This window comes from Myxine glutinosa, chromosome 7 (genome assembly GCF_964187855.1).
Source record: "Myxine glutinosa chromosome 7, kmMyxGlut1.1, whole genome shotgun sequence".
NCBI classification, from domain to species: Eukaryota; Metazoa; Chordata; class Myxini; order Myxiniformes; family Myxinidae; genus Myxine; species Myxine glutinosa.
This window is the reverse complement of record NC_136267.1, coordinates 2149372-2170373: the sequence shown is the minus strand read 5'-3', so window position 1 is coordinate 2170373 and position 21002 is coordinate 2149372. Positions and strand designations below refer to the sequence as shown.

Genomic DNA, 21002 nt, shown 5'->3' with positions numbered 1-21002 from the left:
AGGGGCATGGGGGAAAGAGAGGGGGAGGGGAGGGGAAAGGGGAGGGGGGAAGGGGAGAGGGTAGGGTGGAGGGGGAAGGGTAGGGGGAGGGGGAGGAGGGAAAGGGAGGGGGAGGAGGGAAGGGGAGGGGACAATTGATCACATCCAGAAATGATGTAATCCACACAATCTATGTACTTTACATAACGTTAATAGGAATACATGGCCGTGTAGATGGGAAATACAGTTTGATTGAAATAAATCACAAATATCAGATGAAAGTGAAAAAAAACCTACGTGGTGTGAATGGCAATGTTCCTCGCTGAAATGTGAAAAAACTGAATTACGTGCGAACGCATAACTGTGAGATTATGGCGGCAAAGTTGGAACATCACGTGATCCTAGCAGAAGTACCCGGCATTGCCGGGTGGGGGAGGGGAGACCCGTACATTCCCAACCCGTACATTCGCCCTCTCGACTCAAGCTCGTATTCGATTCGTATTCGAAATCAAAAGGGGAAAGGGGAAATCCTTCGTATTCGAATTTGTAAACACGAAATATGAATTAAAATTTAATTCATATCGCACAAAATCGACACAAAACACAGTCGCATAAAGGTGAAAAACGCAATGGCTTTTCGCCCTGAATAACGTGTGACGTGTGACGGGATGGAACATCACGTGATCGCTCTGAGCGAATCAGCGAGCTGCTCGCACTGGCTGAGATTAGCGGGTACTTCGCTGAAATGCGCTGAGGTAAATATGAATAGAAAATATGGATCTCGTCAAATATGGTCTCAGCCATGTTCGTCCCAGGCTCAATGGCCATGTCTATGCCAAATATCAAGCACGTGAGCCTCTCCGTTTCGGAGTCATTCGGTAACATCACACACACACACACACACACACACACACACACACACACACACACACACACACACACACACACACACACACACACACACACACACACACACACACACACACACACACACACACACACACACGCACACACGCACGCACGCACGCACACACAGTTTTATATATATAGAAGATAAAAGAAAGTTTTTGTTTGTTTGTTTGTCTGCACGCGCTAATCTCCTGAACGGTGAAAGATAGGAGGAAACCTTTAATACAACAAATGTCGGGATGGGCCCCGGAAGGTTATAGGCTAGGTGGTGAGGCCGGTCGAGGCCGTCTCGGCCAGGCTGGGCCCATTTCGCAATTAAATCTTCTTCTTTCAAAATTCTCTTGATGTACAACTTATGCACTTAATATGAATATCTGACCGATTGCAACACATGCTTTCAAAATTCTCTCTCGCGGGGCCCGACAGAAGAAAGAACAAGGAATCGTTGAGCACTGAACTGATACTGGACTCGCGTCAGACCTATGTACAGAAAATTAAATTCATTCAAAAAGAAGTCGGGCAACGCCGGGTGCATTCAGCTAGTTTCCTATAAAAATCGCTTTTTTTGCAGTCATTGCACGGATTGACAGTAAATTTTCACCACAGGTGCACCTGGGCATGAATAATCTTTTAGGGATAATTATGACGTCACAGGTCACGTGGTACGGCCGCCACCTTGGGAAAACCGAAAAACTTTACATCTCTACATCTCCAAAAGCGCGGCGTAGAAAAGATTGAGCCATATCTCATTGTAAAATATTATCCATGGAGAATAAGCCCTTTTCATCTCATCATACCACAGACTCAGAGCATGAGGCAAAACATTATTTCACATACACTACATGGCCAAAAGTATGTGGACACCCGAACATCACACCCATATGTGCGCGTCGAACATCTCATTCCAAAATCATGGGCATTAATATGGAGTTGGTCCCCCCTTTGCTGCTATAACAGCCTCCACTCTTCTGGGAAGGCTTTCCACTAGATGTTGGAACATTGCTGCGGGGATTTGCTTCCATTCAGCCACAAGAGCATTTGTGAGGTCGGGCACTGATGTTGGGCGATTATGCCTGGCTCGCAGTCGGCATTTCCTGACAATGGAGCTCACTGTGCTCTTGGGAACTTTCAACGCTCTAGAAATTGTTTTAAAGCTTTCCCCAGATCTGTGCCTCCTTAAATTCTACATCGGAGTTCTATGGACAGTTCCTTGGATTGGACTTCATGGCAGAGTTTCTTCTCTGACATGCACTGTTAACTGTGGGACCTTGTATAGAAAGGTGTATTTCTTCTAAATCATGTCCAACAACAACAACAACATGCATTTTAAAGCCATTTTCCCTGCTAGAGCGGGGGTTAGCCTTGCGGTCCCCATGACAATCTTCTCCATTTTGCCTTATTTTCTGCATCTCTCCTTGTTAACCCCCTTGCCCGCATTTCTTCTTCCACCATCTTTAGCCAAGTCTTTCTCGGTCTTCCCCGTCCTCTACTTCCTTCTACATTAATTTCCATCACTCTTCTCAACCAGTCACTTTCATCCTTCCTCAACACATGACCAAACCATCTCAACCTGTTCCTCTTCACAGCATCAATCACAGGCAATATTCCCATCATCTTTCGCAATTCATCATTTGTCTTCCTCTCTCTCAACGATACTCCGCACATCCATCGAACCATTCGCATTTCCACCCTTTCCAGCCTTCGTTGCTGCTCTACGTTCATTACCCATGTCTCGCTCCCATAAATCATAACACTTCTCACACATGCAGCATACACCTTTCCCTTCAGCTTCAGCGACACTCTCCTCCTCATCAGCACGCCACTCAGTTCCCGAAACTTCTTCCATGCACATCTCACTCGAGCAACCGTTGCCGAGTCTGATCCACCTTCTCCATTCAGCATGTCTCCGAGGTAGCAAAATGTTTTCACACCTTCCAGCTTCACGCCGTCTCCAAGATCCAACTCAACATTTCCTCCATCTGCAGCTCCCTCTGTGCACACCTTACATTTGAATGTAGCTGCCACACTGGTAAATGACCCTCTCAGACCACTACATTTTTGATGAACCCACTCAGCGCACATTGTACATTGAATGGAGTTCACTCCGACACCCTTCCTGCACACAGCACACAGCCACTTCCCAGTTCTTTCCACCTCACCACATGCTTTACCACTTGCCATCACCTTCGTCTTTCCGATATTCACCTGCAGACCTTTTGTCTCCATACATTCCTTCCACTTGTTCATCTTTTCCTTCAGCCCATCCATACTTTCCGCAATCAACACCAGATCATCTGCATACAACAACTCCCACGGTAAACCCTCCTTTACGTTCTGAGCCAGCACCTCCATCACAGCTACAAATAGTAGTGGACTTAGTACCGACCCCTGATGCACTCCCACCTTCACCTCAAACTCACCACTGTTCCCGTCCTTCGTCCTTACAGCTGTGCGCGCTCTTTTGTACATTGCCATCACTACTCTGATCAACCATTCCTCCACTCCTAACTTCCTCAATGCCCATGTCAATACTTTGCATGGAACCCTATCGAATGCTTTCTCCAGATCAACAAACCCAAAAAACAACTTCTTCCTCTTCTCCATGTACTTCTCCTGCAACTGCCTCACAATGAAAAGCGCATCTGTCGTTCCTCTTCCTGGCATAAATCCAAACTGCATTTCGTCGATCTTCACTTTCTTCCTTATCCTCCTCTCCAACACCCTTTCCAATACCTTCATTCCATGCTCCAATAACTTTATCGCTCGGTACGAGCCACACTCCAGAGGGTCACCTTTCCCCTTGTATCGAGGGACGAGGGTACTCAGTTCCCAATCCACTGGATTGCGGCCTTCTTTCACCACCAGATTACAGATCTCTGTCATTCTATTCACACCCCAACTTCCTGCTGCCTTCAACATATCTCCCACAACTCCCGTCGGCCCTCCCGCTTTTCCACTCTTCATTGCTTTTATTGCTTCCTCAACTTCCTTCTCAGTTATCTTCTCTGCTGGTCCTAAAACTGGGTTACTCTCTATGTTGCCATCCCATTCATTCTCTGTATTCAACAGCATTTCCATATATCTTTTCCATCTTCCTTTAATTCCATCTGGGTCGACAACGATTTGTCCCACTTCATCCTTCAAGCAACTCACCCCCATCACATCACACCTCTCTTTCGCTCTGTGCTTTGCAATCCTGAATACTGCTTTCTGACCCTCTTCAGGCAATATTCCCATCCAAGCATTCTACGAACATTTTCCTACATGCCTCCTGCTCCATTGCTACCTCTTTCTTTGCAGCCTTCCTGGCTGCCTTATAACTTTCATGCTCTGCTGTTTCTGCTCCCGTACCCTTCGCCTTCTGCCACTCCTTGAACTTCTTCCTCTTCTCGTCAATCCTCTTTCCAACTTCATCATCCCACCACCATGTTTCCGAGTGCCTCGGTGGTCCTTTTGTCCATCCACATACCTCACCAACGGCTCCCAACAGACTAGCTTTCATTGACATCCAACCACTTTCAAGCTCAACCACATCAGCCTCTACCCTACTCAGCCTCTCTTTTAATGCCTCCCTTACTGTCACCTCTTTCAACCTCCACACCTTCATTCTTGGTTGGTACTTCACCCGCCGCGCTCTCCTCGCACCTTTCACCCTTATGTCGCAGACAACCAAGTGGTGCTGTGAAGCAGCCTCCTCCCCCGGGATCACCTTTATGTCCCGGAGGTGCCCCCTATCTCGCCTATGCACCATCAGGTAGTCAACGGTTGTCGTCGACCCACCTGACGTGTATGTAACAAGCTTATTATCCTCTTTCTGGAACTGAATATTACAAATCAACAAATCAGCTCCATCAGCAAACTCCAAAATCCTTTCACCTTCTCCATTTCTCACACCATATCCGTAACCCCCATGAACTCCCTCAAAACCATCCACACTCCTTCCCACATGTCCATTCAGGTCTCCTCCCACCACAACAACTTCCTCATCTTTCACGTTTTCCATCAGCTTCTCTATCGCACACCAGAACTTGTCCTTCTCTTCATTGCTTCGACCAACCTGCCTGCGGAGCATATCCCGAGATGACGTTCACCAAGAGCTTTCCAATCATCATTTTCACCATCATCAACCTATCACTCACTCTAGTCACACTCACCACACTGTCTACAAACTCCTCAGAAAACAGGACACCAACACCAATTCTAAATCATGTCCAACCAATTGAATTGGCCACAGGTGGACTCCAATCAAATAGTAGAGACATCTCAAGGATGATCAAAGGAAATTGGATGTACCTGAACTCAATTTGGAGTGTCATAACAAAAGGGTCGAATACTTATTTCAAGACATTTCACCTTTTCATTTTAAATTATTTTGTTTAAAAAAAAATCTCTAAAAAGATATTCCACTGACATTATGGGGTATTTTGTGTAGATCCGCGATAAAAACAAAATCTCAATTTAATCCATTTTAAATTCAGGCTGTAACAACAAAAATCTGAAAAAGTCAAGGGTTGTGATCAAAGGAAATATTTATATACACCCTTTGCTTAATTAACCCTAAATCACTTAAGGTGCAAATTATTTGTTTGAAAGGTTACAAAAGAAATGCAATACGTTTCACCTTTCTGTAATCAGTGCGTTAATTAAAAAAATAAGCTCCCCCACTTATCTGCGTTTTAAGGTGCAACTCACTTGGTAAACGGACAAAGCAAATATGAAGACCAAGGAGCTTTTCAAAGAAGTCAGACAAAGTGGTGGAAAAGCTCCATTCAGGAGAGGTTTATAAGAAGATTTCAAATGAACTCTTATCCCTCTGACGACAGTAAAATCCATCATCAAGACGAGGAAGACGTATCATACCACCCAGACTCTACCCAGAGCATGTCACCCATTCAAACTCAGCTGCTGGGCAAGCAGGAAACTTGTTCGGGATGGTGCTGTAAATCCACCAATGACATTGAAAGATCTGCAAGGCTCTATGTCCGAGATGGGGGTTCAGTGTTCATCAATCACCAATATTCTGTTCCCTTCACAAAGCTGGCCTCTATGGACAGTTGGCAAGAGAGCAGCCATTCCTGAAGACGACACTTCTAAAAGCCCATATGGAGTTTGCGAAAAAGCATCTTGATGATACTGCAGGCATGTGGTGAAAAGGGTTTTGGTCAGACAAGAAGACAAAAATTGAAATTTTTGGTCTAAATTCAAAGTGTTACGTCTGGCACGAGCCTAACACTGCACATCACACAGTCAACACAATCCCTACTGTCATGCATGGTGGTGGCAGCATCACATTATGGGGCTGCTTTTCATAAACAGGGACTGGCAAGCTTGTGAGGATAGAAGGGACAATGGACAATGCAAAGTACAGGAGAATCCTTAATGAAAACCCGTTTGAGTCAGTCAGGAATCTGAAACTGGGTCGGAGATTCACATTTCAGCAGGACAATGTTTTTTTGTTTTTAATGGGATATTTCACGCCACAAAGCCAGACGGCCACTCAAGGTGGGGGCTACAGAAAGAAAACAAAAGCAGAACAACCAACCCCTTGTATTGAAACAAGACAAATATAGAAAGTTGTCTCTTCACAGAACAAAAAGGGCTGGGAGGGGTGAGCGAGTCTGCTTCGACACAACAGTGCCTCCACCCCCATTAAAGCACAAAGCTAAAGCCACACTCGAGTGGTTGAATAAGAAGAAAATTAATATTCTGGAGTGTTTTTTTTTTTTATTCAAAATATTTCAAAATAGGAATAGGAGTTTATTCTGGAGTAAATAAATATTCTGGACGTAACCCTGTCAAAGTCCCGACTTGAACCCAATTGAATATTTACGGCGAGACTTGAAGATTGCAGTCCATCGAGGATCCACATCAAACTTGGCAGAACTAGAGCAATTTTCACATGAAGAATGAACAAAGATTTCACCATCTCGGTGTGCAAACCTGGTAGAGGCCTTCTACCCAAAAACACTCATCACAGTCATTGCTGCAACCGTTGCTGCCACCAAGTACTAACCCAAGGGGCCGAATACTTTTGCAACCACTGAATTTTGATTAGTACATGGTTTTTGCAGGTATTCCTGACATGTAACCTCCTTCACAAATAAGTGTTTAGTTTGATCTCTTCAGTTATGAATAAAAAGTTCATTTGGAAACAGTGTTTCTACATAATTAATAATTAATCTAAATGTGGCATTATTGGAAGGGGATGAACAAGTTTGCCGGCCACTTTATATAAAACCAAGGGAAGGGGGCATGCACAATAAAGCACCAACATCCAACTATAGCTATCAATATATTATATTGAGGTCATCTGAAGATAAATCAAAACAAATCAGCACATCAGCAAATTAGCATATTAGCATAGACTGATAGAACACTTTCAATTGATAGAGCTGGATTTCTGCTGGAAGCGGAAATCTAATGCAAGTAACACTGAATGTCAAGAAACAAATTAAAAATAAAAATATCCGAACGTTTACCTTGGGTGAGCAGATGGAGGAACAAGAGGAGCTGACATATCAATGGGGACGTCACCCTGTCCAAGAAACCCCAACTCTCCATGGACAGAACAAACCCTGGCAGCCCAAATGCCACCTCCTCTAAAACAGCCACCTCTTCAAGCTCAGCAATCCCTTGTCAACCTCTTCCTCCACCCTGTCTTTCAGATACGTTTCAATTATTGCGTCTCTTCCCCTACTTGGTACTCTCTGCAGCAATCTGTCCTTAGAAAATGAAGACCTTGTAAACAAATTGCAAGAAGAATTGGCAACATAAAACAAGAATGAATGAATGAATGAATGATCGTTTTTAAGGCAACATAAAACAAGGAACAACTATAATCACTACTTTAGTAAAACTGCATTACAAGAAAAAGAAAAAAAACATTTGACGCATAAAATGGTTGGAGAGGGGGTGGGAGGGTGTGGCGGGGTACAAAATGACCATGACAAATATCCATCATACCACAGACCCAAAACATCCCCGGAACCCTCCGCACTCAAACCTGCCCCTTATCCCCAGGATTGGATCAACCTTTTGTGGGTCTGGCGCCAAACAAAATTGTGGCCCCTCCTTTGGGAACCATTGCAAAAAAAAACATAAGAAGAAATCTGCGTGTGGTACAGCAACCTCTTGACTTACGCCATATATGTGTTGTTGAAGATAGATGAAAGATAGTTATTGTAGATGAAAAACGTGTTAAAAAACAAAAACAAAAACAAAAAACACCTTTAGAGGCCATTTTTCCCCGCAAGCGGGGGTTGGCCTTTTTCGGGGACCGTGGTTGTTTTTTGGTCCCCTTTTTGAAGCAATGTTTTACGGCCGGATGCCCTTCCTGCCGCCAAGCCTTGTCGTAAAAAAGGCGACAAAAAACAGGGAATTACCAGTGAACTGGTACTCAATTTGCCGACCTCAGAAGGATGACAGGCTGAGTCAACCCCCCTGGCGTTAATTCAGCGATCGACCGGGATTCGAACCCAGGATCCTAGGATCCTAAGCTGGCACCCTAGCCGCTAGCCCAACACCAGAGACTGTAATAGTTATTATGTAAATAATGTGTAAATGTAAATTAAAACCAGTGTAAATTAAAACTAATTCCCCATAAGAAATAATGTAAGAGGTGGAGGTTAGGGGGAGTGCGGCCTCAATCCTCATTTTTCACTCACCTGGAACGAAGTTCAGGGGAGCTTATGCGATGGCCGTCCGTCAGTCCGCCCGTAAACAGTTGAAACTTCTCCGAAACTGCTGATTGGATTGCGACCAAATTTGGCACAAATGATATTGTTGTGTTGTGACTAAAGTTTGTTCACGGCATTAAAAACAAATCTGCCCCTTTGGGGGGTCTACAGGGGGTCAAAGTGGGTCCAGGTTGGACTCCCCCCTCCCACCCCCCACCCCCCATTGATCCCCCTTCCGCCCCAAAATTGGTATTTGCTTTCTTCTCTGAAACTACACACACAATTTCAATGAAACTTCACCACAACCTTCACCACCCGTAATGTACCAAAGTTTGTTCACAGCATTAAAAAAAAAATCTGCTCCCTTTGGGGGTCTATGGGGGCATTGCCCCCTCAAAATAGGTATTTGCTTTATCCTCAGAAACGATACATGCAATTCTGATGAAATTTGGCTGCAACCTTAATCACCCGTGTTGTACCAAAGTCTGTTCAAGGCATTGGAAAAGTTTGTGTCTGAGGAGGTACACGGGGTGTGAGGGGGGGAGAGGGGGTTGCCCCATAAAATTGGTTTTGTTGTTTGTTTAAAGTCTTATGATTATGTTAGTATGATTCGACATGCTGCCCTGTCTTCTAACAAGCATTGAAATTTGTTTAAAATACCTTTAGTCGGTGCAGTATACTGTTTATTCTATCAGGTGAGCACCAGGTATATTTCCCCTATGTTTAACTATTACAGTGGTTTCTTTTATTTAAATTATAATGATTAAGATCCACTTGGCATTCCTTCTCCAACAGTTGACGATCCTAATTTGAGAGCTCCTCCCAGTAAAAGTCCAGCAACTCCTCGACATCACCCTCCTCCACCTCATCAAAGCCGACAGTCTTGGCCATTTCAACGTCGTGCTTCCGATAACATTATTCACGCTGAAACCATTGAAGCCATGAACAAATTCAGGGCAAGGTTTCCCCATACACCATCGCTCATGAACATAAAGTTAAAAAAATTGGTGTAAATGACAGACACACACTATTCCAAAAACACGCAAATAGAACAAGCGTACAATGCAAGCTTATTGTACTGGAACATGTATTTATATATATATATATAATTTATATTTATATATAATTTATATAAGTATATATATATATTTATATATATATATATACTTATTGTACTGGAACGTACGCCATTAACAGTGTGGTGACGTCACACGCTAGGAAATGGTAGCATGTTTCTTCAATTAAAATAGTACATTTTCTAAAAGTAGCATTACATTCTACACAGTCATTATTGAAACATATTGCAATGTGTACATTAAATTGAAATATATATATATATATATATATATATATATATATAAATATATATATATATTATTTATATATATATATATATATATATATATATATATATATATATATATATATATATATATATATATATGTATATATACATATACAGTCACGTTTGCGGGGGGTAGGCAACGATTACCTTAGAGCCAGGTAGAATTGTTTAGATTACCATACTCCGCATGTCGCTATGAATAAGAAGAACCCCCATGTACACAAGTATGGATCCGGTAGACCGTATGTCGTGTAAGTGTACAAGTGTCCCCATGAGAGGGGTGGGGTTATGTTATTTAGTTTGGGATTATGGGTAATGAATCCTCTGTATGTAATTGCCTGTGTTATTTTTCCTCTGTTCCTTATGACAATGCAGCACACACACAAAGCCAGGCAATAGCGCATTAAAAAGACACTAAATAAAAGCTAACAGGAAACAGGACTTTGAGCACCAACGATGATACCACCGACGGGTGATAACATCAAGCAGGCAGGTCCGGGAGGCCACACCCCGGAGAGCAGTGATTGGTGAGATTTGTCAAGCAACGAAGAGAGGGATTGGCTGATAGGAGCAGGCACGGGCGGCGGCGGATGACGTCAGGGCCTTGAGGACAAAGGAGTTGGAGGGCTGACATTTTTTCTCTCGGTTTCTGGATCTGGAGGTAAACGGTCACCGATAAGCGCTTGCGGTGGGACAGTCTCCACAAACAGTCAAAGTTTAGGAGCTCTTGGCTGTGGGGTTTTGGGGTGAACAGTCGTGTTCTGACATCATCATCGTGATCATGACGAGGAGCAAACTACGGATTGAGGTCTGCGGTTTCCCGCACACGGACTGCGGACTGAGGCCTGCGTTTCCCGCGCACGGACTGCGGACTGAGGCCTGCGTTTCCTGTGCACGGACTGTGGACTGAGGCCTGCGTTTCCCGCGCACGGACTGCGGACTGAGGCCTGCGTTTCCTGTGCACGGACTGTGGACTGAGGCCTGCGTTTCCCGCGCACGGACTGCGGACTGAGGCCTGCGTTTCCCGCGAGCGAACTGTGCACTGAGGCCTGTGCTGTTCCCGCCAAGGACGCGGGGGTTTTGAAGATTCCCGAGGGGATTCAGGAGACGCTCAGAGCTAAATACCTAAAAACAAACATGCTTTATTTGAACCTTTATTTTTTTCCTTTGAGCGTATGCAGGTGTGGGAGCGCTCCATTTAGGAATCTTATTTTATCGTGCATTCCTTGTTCGCCGGGATTTCTTCAATAAAGCCGATATTTTTGTACATTTTAACTCCGTGTCGGTTGGCATTAATTTATCACAGGTTCGAAGACGTCCGGTGGGACCCGTGAAGGTAAGGGCTTTGCCCTCTCCCACGCGCATATTAACTTCACTATATTTTGACTGAACGCCTCGGAATGTTAAGCTCGATTGGCTAATCCGTCCGAGACCAGTCTTTATCGGCACAGGCAGGACAATATATATGCTTATATAAATAACATATGTGGGAAAACTATACGCCCAGACCAGGAATCGAACCCAGGTCCTCTGGAAAACCGTACCAGTGCTCTGCCATCTGAACTATCTGGGCGACCTTGACTGAGCATGCAATTTTCCCCACACATATGATTGCCACTCTCTCTCAGTCAATGCTTCTGGGGCACTCGCTACAAACCATAGGAGCACCAACAGCATGAACAAGAGTGTCTTCCTCCAATGGGAGGGAGGGGGGGGGGGGGGGAGAATCAATGTCCGCTACTATAAACACTACTAGGTGTGTAGTGACGTAATTATATGAACGAGTGGAAAAGCCCATCAAAAATGACGGGTTGGAACAGTTTATTTTTATTCGATGGTACAGCCTCGTGAGCATGCCAAAGTCTGAAGCCTCCACAACAACAACAACAACAATGGCATTTTAAGGCCATTTTCCCTGCTCGAGCGGTGGTTAGCCTTTCGGTCCCCATGACAATCTTCTCCATTTTGCCCTATTTTCTGCATCTCCTCTTGTTAACCCCCTTGCCCGCATTTCTTCTTCCACCACCTTTAGCCAAGTCTTTCTCTGTCTTCCCTGTCCTCTACTTCCTTCTACATTCATTTCCATCACTCTTCTCAACCAGTCACTTTCATCCTTCCTCAACACATGACAAAACCATCTCAACCTGTTCCTCTTCACAGCATCCATCACAGGCTCTATTCCCATCATCTTTCGCAATTGATCATTTGTCTTCCTCTCTCTCAACGATACTCCACACATCCACTGAACCATTCGCATTTCCACACTTTCCAACCTTTGTTGCTGCTCTCGGTTCATTACCAATGCATGAAGCCTTTAGATTACAGGAAAATATATATATATATATATATTTTGTATACAGGATCAAGGCTCGTGAAAGAGCTAACATTTATCACACAAAAAAAGTGAAACAGAGACACAATGTATATAATAAGGGCAGCGGTAGTCAAGATGGGGAGAGAAGGGGAAGCACACAAACACAACATTTGAGAGCAGAGAAATCGGGAGATCTGTGGGAGGGAGAAGGCTTGGGGCAGGAGGCATGGGAAGGGGGGGGGGGGGAGGGTGGGGAGAAGTATAAAACACAAGGACACTGCAAGGACTTCCAGGAAGGAAGTTGGTTATTTCAAAAAAGTGGATTTGGGGTGAAATTAGCGGGGGTAGAAAAGATCAAGGTTATGGATGGGGGAAGATAAGAGATGGTGGTGAACAGCCGTTTTAAAGACCTGGAGGGAGGAGTGGGATTGAAGAGAGTGAGGGAGTTTGTTCCAGAGGCGGGAGAAAAGAGGAATGAAGGAGTGAAGGTGAGCAGAGAGTCTTGATTTTGGCAGTTTAACCATAAGAGGGTTGCAGACAGATCTTGTGCGACCTGCAGGAATATTTGGGGGACAGAGCCCAGAGAGAGCTGGGGGAGCAAGGCCGGAGAGGAGTCGGTAGAAGATGGAAAGACCACCAACCTGCCTGCGGTGAGTGAGTGAAAGGCCCTCGGAGTTAGCTTCATCGCGGGAGATTCCAATGATTCTGAACGCTTTGGTTTCAACAGCGTGAAGACGAGCTAGGTGTGAGGCAGGAGCACCAGCCCAGAGGGGAGAGCAGTATTCTATTGAGCTGCGGATGAAAGCCTTGTATGTGGTGAGGAGCTCAGGTGTGCCAAGGAAGGACTTCACACGACGGAGGATGCCCAGTCGGCGACTGGCTTTGGAGGCCAGATTTGAAATGTGGTTTTCCCAGGAAAGATCATGGCAGATTGTGAGACCGAAAAGCTTGAGTGACAGTACTTCTTGGAGAGGATTATTCAGAAAGTGGATGGGAGGGTTGTCCAGTCGGTCTTTTCGGAGAGACATCGTAAGAGTGTGAGATTTGTCAGGATTGAAAAACATGTTCCACTTGTTTGCCTAGTCTGTGATTTTGTCCAGGTCTGCAGAGAGTGAGGAGGCTGCAGACTGCCGATCTGAGGGATGAGGAATGGAGCGACAGAGAGTAGAGTCATCAGCAAAGAGATAGAGAGGATTTTCAAGAGAGTCAGAGAGATCATTGATAAAGACCAGAAAAAGCACAGGGCCCAGAACACTGCCTTGGGGAACTACAGCCTGAACAGGAAGAGGAGATGAGAGAAACCCATTCAGGGCAACACGTTGACTACGACTAGAGAGGAAGTCTGCCAGCCATGTGTGGAGATTTCCATGGATACGAAAGTAGGAGAGTTTGGTGAGCAGAACGGGGTGCCAAACCGTATCGAAGACACGTGATATGTCAAGGGAGACAGCTCTAATTTCCTGTTTGGCATTGAGGACCTCCATGGAGGATGGATCCATTGTTGAGAAAGCAGAAGCAGCATGTCCAGAGTAGAGTGACCTGGTCTGAAACCAAATTGATGATCAGAGATCAAGCCATTGGAGAAGAGGAAAGATTTCATATCCGAAGCAATGATGGATTCCATGACTTTACTGATAATATTGGTGGAAGGCTGATTGGTCTGTAGTTGCTAGGATCTGTTTTTGCACATTTTTTGTGCAAAGCAATGATGTTGGCCGATTTCAAAGCAGATGGCAGATGACCTTGAGCAAAAGAGAGGGTGAAGAGAACACAGAGAGGGAGTGAAAGAGCGGAAGAACAGGATTTTAGGACCCGTGGGCTGATGCCGTCACGTCCGGTTGCAGAATCAGAGTCGAGTGTTGACAGAAACTTTTCCACCTCGTCAGGAGGAAAGGACACAGAGTCCAGGAGCAGCTGGGCACGACTGGGTACGGTGGGTACAGAGAGGGATGGGTTTGGGACACAAGCTTTCGAGGCAAACACAGAGTTGAGGCATTCAGCTTTTTCACGTGCGGAGTCAGCTGTGTAGCCGTTTGAGGTGAGGGAGGGGATGGAGGGGGAACAAACACCAGAAACAGATTTGACCAGACGCCACCAGGATTTGGAAGAGGGAGACAGCTAAGAGAGTTCGGTCTTGAGAACGGAGAGATATTGTTTCCTGGCTCTCCTGAGGGTGAACACACACTTGTTTCGGGCTTTGTGAAAGGAAATGAGATTTCCTTCCGTTGGATTTGCTTTCCAGGAGACGAAGGCAAGTTGTTTCTGGGCAACAGCCTCACCACAAGATTCCGTGTACCATGGACGGGAGGAAGGGTATGACAACTGAAGACGAGATGGGATAAATCTGTGCATGAGAGAGAGCAATTTACTTTGGAAGAATTCCCAGGATGAGTTGATGTCAGAGGCAGTAGAGATGGGAGACCAGTCCAGATGATTGATGGCTGCTTGAAGACCGTGCCAGTTGGCCTGAGTGAAATGCCAGACTTGTCGACGCTGAGGAGGCTCTCTGAGAATGGTCAGAGAGATGTCCACTTTAACAAGCACATGATCAGATGAGCCGATTGGAGCAGAAGAAGAGAAGCAGACGTTTTCAGGGAAGTTAGTCATAACCAAGTCCAGAAGAGAAGATGCTCCGTTGACTGAGATCCGGGTCGGGAAATTGACAGATTGTGTCAGTCCCAGTGAGTCGCAGAAGTCCTTTGCTGAGGAGCCATGGCTGGTGAGAGAGGTACCTACACCCAGCCAACTGGCATGGTGACAATTGAAATCACCACATATGAGGAAGAGAGAGTTGGGATGGGTAGATAGAAGTTGGTCCATATTGATCAGACAGCGAGATGTAGATGGAGTCATCACTGTTTGGTGGACGGTACAACACACATATGAACAAAAGGTGGGAGCGAAGGGGAAGCCGTAGCCAGAGGTATTCCTGGGGGTGAGGTGGAGAGAGGGCAGTGCAGGGCGAGTGAGGAAGAGAGTTTTTGATAAAGATAGCAACCCCACCTCCAGGACGAGGCTCAGGTCTGTCATACCGGAGGAGGGAGTAACCTGGGAGAGATACCAAGGAATCAGAGTCATCATGAAGGAGGAAAGTTTCTGTTAAGCAGATCACGTCTGGTTTGTCAGAAGCAACTCGTATGGAGAGATCAGTCAAGTTTGGGCGAAGGCCCCGGATGTTTGAGGTCCATACTGTTAATGAAGAGGAAGGGGGAGCATCGGATACAGAACAGGGGGGGGGGGGCAGGGGTAGGGTAAGATGTGGAAGAGGAGGAAGAGGTAAGGAGAGCTGTTGAAGGTGTGTTGGAGATTTCAGAATAGCTTGTAGAAAGGGAAGGATGGGGCGGACAAAAGGTTTGATGGTGATTGGGTGAGGCACAGTGAGGTGTTATTTGAGGAGGGGGAAGAGCGAGGCAGAAGGTTGGGGGAGATGAAGGTGAAAGTTGGAAGGGGGAAGAAGCAGGGAAGATGCTTTGAGGAGGAGGGGTGAGAGGGGAGTCTCGGAGGGGAAGAGCGAGGGAGAGTCTCGGAGGGGAGGGGTGTGGAGGGAGTTTAGGAGGGAAGGGGCAAGGGGGGAGATTTGAAAGGGATGGGTGATGGGAAGGATTTGGAGGGGAGGGGCAAGGGGTAAGATTTGAAAGTGATGGGTGATGGGGAAGATTTGGAGATGAGGGGCAAGGGGGAAGATTTGAAAGAGATGGGTGATGGGGAAGATTTGGAGGGGAGTGGTGATGGGGAAGTTTTGGAGGGGAGGGGTGATGGGGAAGATTTGGAGGGGAGGGGTGAGATTGGATTTTAGAAAGTGTACGATTAATTGGAAACGAACATTTATTGCAAAATTAGTTTCTTGTGACCTTCGAGTCGAAAATACGTTTGAGGACGCTGGAGGAGGGGTGGACTGCAGGAGAGTTTCGGGAATGTAGAAAAGAGGAACTGTAAGAGATGGAATTTTTTTTTGGAATGAATAGATTTTGTGAGCAAGTCGAAAGCATCCTTTTATAGAAGAAGAAGAAAAAGGTGTTGTAATATACGACAGAATACAGTACTTCAGGGGAAAGTTTAAACATTTTTAAATTGAGCAGTGAAAACTATCTCTGGGTGGAACCAAACTGGGGGTGAAACACGTGATCGAAGAACGAACGAACAAATAAGAACAACGAATAAGTACAGAGAAGGAAATATATATATATATTTTTTTTTTTTTTGTCGAGATTTTATACAAGGAAGTATGGGGTGAAAGACTGGGACAAAAACAGAGCGAAAGTAATTGCAGCACAATCGACGGACCGCTGAGAGAAAAACAAAGCCTCAAAAGACGCGACACGAATTAACCGACGATTTTGTATTCAGGTATGAAAAATTAACACCGAGAATCTTACCAAGGACACACTATAGGTCCACTCACCGAAAGATAAATACAGTTTCGACAAAAACACAATTGTGAAAAATTACTTAACTTCGAAAGCGTGAGCGCATGGACAGCTTCGAAAAGACGTGACCTCACCGACAAAGATCTCGCGAGATGATCCATGGGGTCTTTTGATGATTGATTTCGGGGTCTTTTGGGTTTTCGGGGTCTTTTGGGTTTTCGGGGTCGTTTGGGTTTTCGGGGTCGTTTGGGTTTTCGGGGTCGTTTGGGTTTTCGGGGTCGTTTGGGTTTTCGGGGTCGTTTGAGTTTTCGGGGTCGTTTGGGTTTTCGGGGTCGTTTGGGTTTTCGGGGTCGTTTGGGTTTTCGGGGTCGTTTGGGTTTTCGGGGTCGTTTGGGTTTTCGGGGTCGTTTGGGTTTTCGGGGTCGTTTGGGTTTTCGGGGTCGTTTGAGTTTTCGGGGTCGTTTGGGTTTTCGGGGTCGTTTGGGTTTTCGGGGTCGTTTGGGTTTTCGGGGTCTTTTGGGTTTTCGGGGTCTTTTGGGTTTTCGGGGTCTTTTGGGTTTTCGGGGTCTTTTGGGTTTTCGGGGTCTTTTGGGTTTTCGGGGTCTTTTGGGTTTTCGGGGTCTTTTGGGTTTTCGGGGTCTTTTGGGTTTTCGGGGTCTTTTGGGTTTTCGGGGTCTTTTTGGTTTTCGGGGTCTTTTTGGTTTTCGGGGTCTTTTGGGTTTTCGGGGTCTTTTGGGTTTTCGGGGTCTTTTGGGTTTTCGGGGTCTTTTTGGTTTTCGGGGTCTTTTTGGTTTTCGGGGTCTTTTGGGTTTTCGGGGTCTTTTGGGTTTTCGGGGTCTTTTGGGTTTTCGGGGTCTTTTGGGTTTTCGGGGTATTTTGGGTTTTCGGGGTCTTTTCGGTTTTCGGGGTCTTTTCGGTTTTCGGGGTCTTTTGGGTTTTCGGGGTCTTTTGGGTTTTCGGGGTCTTTTGGGTTTTCGGGGTCTTTTGGGTTTTCGGGGTCTTTTGGGTTTTCGGGGTCTTTTGGGTTTTCGGGGTCTTTTGGGTTTTCGGGGTCTTTTGGGTTTTCGGGGTCTTTTGGGTTTTCGGGGTCTTTTGGGTTTTCGGGGTCTTTTGGGTTTTCGGGGTCTTTTGGGTTTTCGGGGCCTTTTGGGTTTTCGGGGCCTTTTGGGTTTTCGGGGCCTTTTGGGTTTTCGGGGCCTTTTAGGTTTCCGGGGTCTTGGGGTCTTTTCAGGGTCTTTTGGGTTTTCGGGGTCTTTTGGGTTTTCGGGGTCTTTTGGGTTTTCGGGGTCTTTTGGGTTTTCGGGGTCTTTTCAGTCTTTGGGGTATTTTGCATCTTCAGGATTTTTTAAAGATATTTTGGGTTTTCAGTCTTCAGGGTCTTGTACATTATCGTGTCCGCACCCATCGTCGTGTCCGCACCCCTCGTCGTGTCCGCACCCCTCGTCGTGTCCGCACCCATCATCGTGTCCGCACCCATCATCGTGTCCGCACCCATCATCGTGTCCGCACCCCTCATCGTGTCCGCACCCCTCATCGTGTCCGCACCCATCATCGTGTCCGCACCCATCATCGTGTCCGCACCCATCATCGTGTCCGCACCCATCATCGTGTCCGCACCCATCGTCGTGTCCGCACCCCTCGTCGTGTCCGCACCCATCATCGTGTCCGCACCCATCATCGTGTCCGCACCCATCATCGTGTCCGCACCCATCATCGTGTCCGCACCCCTCATCGTGTCCGCACCCCTCATCGTGTCCGCACCCCTCATCGTGTCCGCACCCATCATCGTGTCCGCACCCATCATCGTGTCCGCACCCATCATCGTGTCCGCACCCATCATCGTGTCCGCACCCCTCATCGTGTCCGCACCCCTCATCGTGTCCGCACCCATCATCGTGTCCGCACCCATCATCGTGTCCGCACCCATCATCGTGTCCGCACCCATCATCGTGTCCGCACCCATCGTGTCCGCACCCATCATCGTGTCCGCACCCATCATCGTGTCCGCACCCCTCATCGTGTCCGCACCCCTCATCGTGTCCGCACCCCTCATCGTTTCCGCACCCCTCATCGTTTCCGCACCCCTCATCGTGTCCGCACCAATCATCGTGTCCGCACCCATCATCGTGTCCGCACCAATCATCGTGTCCGCACCCATCATCGTGTCCGCACCCATCATCGTGTCCGCACCCATCATGGTGTCCGCACCCATCATGGTGTCCGCACCCATCATGGTGTCCGCACCCATCATGGTGTCCGCACCCATTATGGGGTCCGCACCCATCTGTGTCCACACCCATCTGTGTCCACACCCATCTGTGTCCGCACCCATCATTGTGCCCGCACCCCTCATTGTGTCCGCACCTCTCATTGTGTCCGCACCCATCATTCATTGTGTCCGCACCCATCATTCATTGTGTCCGCACCCATCATTCATTGTGTCCGCACATATCGATGTTAAACTCGCAACAAAAACCTTCGGAATTAAATGAAACAAACGGGAACAACAGCTCTGTCTAAATGACGCAAACACATAAACAAGGCAGTTCCTGTCCGCAGGTTGATTTGTACAACCGGATGATTTCCCGACGTCGGACGAGGGACGTGATGGGATCAGGGAAGAGAAGACATAACCAAGGATGTTACTCATGACAGACATTATTGAGATATCCCGACAGACGCTTCTACTCACCTCAGTCTTTGGAGATTTTGCTCTCGTACAAGGAGCTTGTCTCTCTTGTTTTGTCTCCCTGTTCAGTTTTCTTCCCAAGTCTCTATTTCGCCGCAGTCCGCATCGTATTCGCAACAACCAATAAACGGCGCCTGCGCTCCAGGGACGAGACGAGATATTTTTGGGTTTTTTTTTTTTTGTTTGTTTCTTTATTATTTCAGCGTTAAAACATGATAATATCCCAAACAATGAATGAACACTTTCGCGATAACATATAATATATAATTTTATATTCTATATCGCAAACACAACATAAAAGATAAAATATCTCGACAGCAACGAACTATGCCACCATGGCTCATGCACACACATTTAAACTCCTGCTGATAAGATCTGATTTAAAAGAAGAAGAAACCCACTAAATCTTGCATCATCAGATGAACAGGGTTGCTGAAGCGGTTTCTTGGCTCTTGGGCACAATCCTCGACAGGTCGCCATTCCGACGCAGGATACTCGAATGGAATGGCTCATTCATCCCAGTGAGGTGGTACTCATTTTGCCGACCTCAGAAGGATGACATTAAAGCGCGGCGTTACGCGCGCTGCTTGTGAGCAAGGAGGAAGCGGACAAGCGGTAACTTATAAACATCTTTATTGTAGGAGCTCACTGTAACACTGAGTCACTGACCCGCTCCGGGCTGGGCGCCCGGTGTATATCATGAGGCCACGCCTACCCCTCGGGCGTGGCCACCGCCCACTTGGTGCGCGGGATGATGTCACCACGCCAGTGGGCTTTTGTGTCCGCCACACGCGCCCCCCCAGAATTCCCGCGCACCTGGAGGGCCAGTTTGCGGGGCAGACGAATGACCCGGCCGAAGCGCCCCCTGGCGATCGGCGGCGTCCGGGGTGCAGGGATGCCAGGTGGGATGCCCCTGGCTGCCCCTGGGATGGGTGCAGGACCGGGGGGCGGCGTGGCGGCGGGGCTGGGCGGTGCCGGGGGTCCGCCCGCAGGAGGGCGGCCCCGACGTGGGGGTCGGGCCACTGGCGGGGGATGGTCCACATCGAGGTGGGCCGGCTTGAGGCGGTCTACCGAAACGCGGTCAGGAGTACCGCCGATGTCCAGGGTGAAGTGCTTCGCCCCGGTCTTCAGCACGCGGAAAGGCCCGTCGTACGGGGGCCGCAGTGGTGTCCGATGGGCATCGTGGCGGACGAAGACGTACTCCGCCGTGCGAAGCTCCGGGGCGACGTGCGTCGGTGGGTGCCCGTGGCATGCCGTTGGCACCGGGGCGAACCTCTGGGCGGTCTCTTGCAGAGCGGAGCGCTGCTGTGCCGCGGACCATGGTGCCGTGGAGTCGGGGAGGAATTCCCCAGGCACCCGCAGCGGTTGCCCGAAGACCAACTCCGCCGCGGATGTGCGCAGGTCCTCCTTGGGCGCCGTCCGGAGGCCCAGCAGGACCCAGGGGAGCCTGTCGACCCAGCCGCCGTCGCGGAGGGTGGCCCGGAGCGCGGCCTTCAATGAGCGGTGAAATCGCTCACACAGGCCGTTAGCCTGGGGGTGGTAGGCCGTGGTTCGGTGCAGCCGGACCCCGAGCCCCTGCGCAACCGCCCCCCAGAGCTCCGAGGTGAACTGGGGGCTGCGGTCGGATGAGATGTCTGAGGGGGCGCCGAACCGGGCGACCCAGGTGGCGATGAAAGCCTGCGCGACATCGGCCGCCGTTGTCGACGCCAAGGGCACGGCCTCC

General features: G+C 47.7%; 1 protein-coding gene across 4 annotated transcripts in view; it reads right to left on the bottom strand.

Moving 5' to 3' along the window:
• LOC137430944 (sodium channel regulatory subunit beta-3) overlaps positions 1–19430 on the bottom strand; it is an 89399-nt gene extending 69969 nt beyond the window's left edge. The window contains exons 1-2 of one of the 4 annotated variants that reach the window (XM_068121724.2): positions 19283–19430; positions 7368–7626 (exon numbers count right to left, since the gene is read on the bottom strand). In XM_068121724.2, the coding sequence (XP_067977825.1) occupies positions 7368–7449 (82 nt within the window). In that variant the 5' untranslated portion in view covers positions 7450–7626; positions 19283–19430. The remainder of the gene's footprint in view (positions 1–7367; positions 7627–19282) is intronic. The other 3 variants (XM_068121723.2, XM_068121726.2, XM_068121725.2) reach the window with 3 other exon arrangements.
• Positions 19431–21002: the final 1572 nt, after the last annotated feature.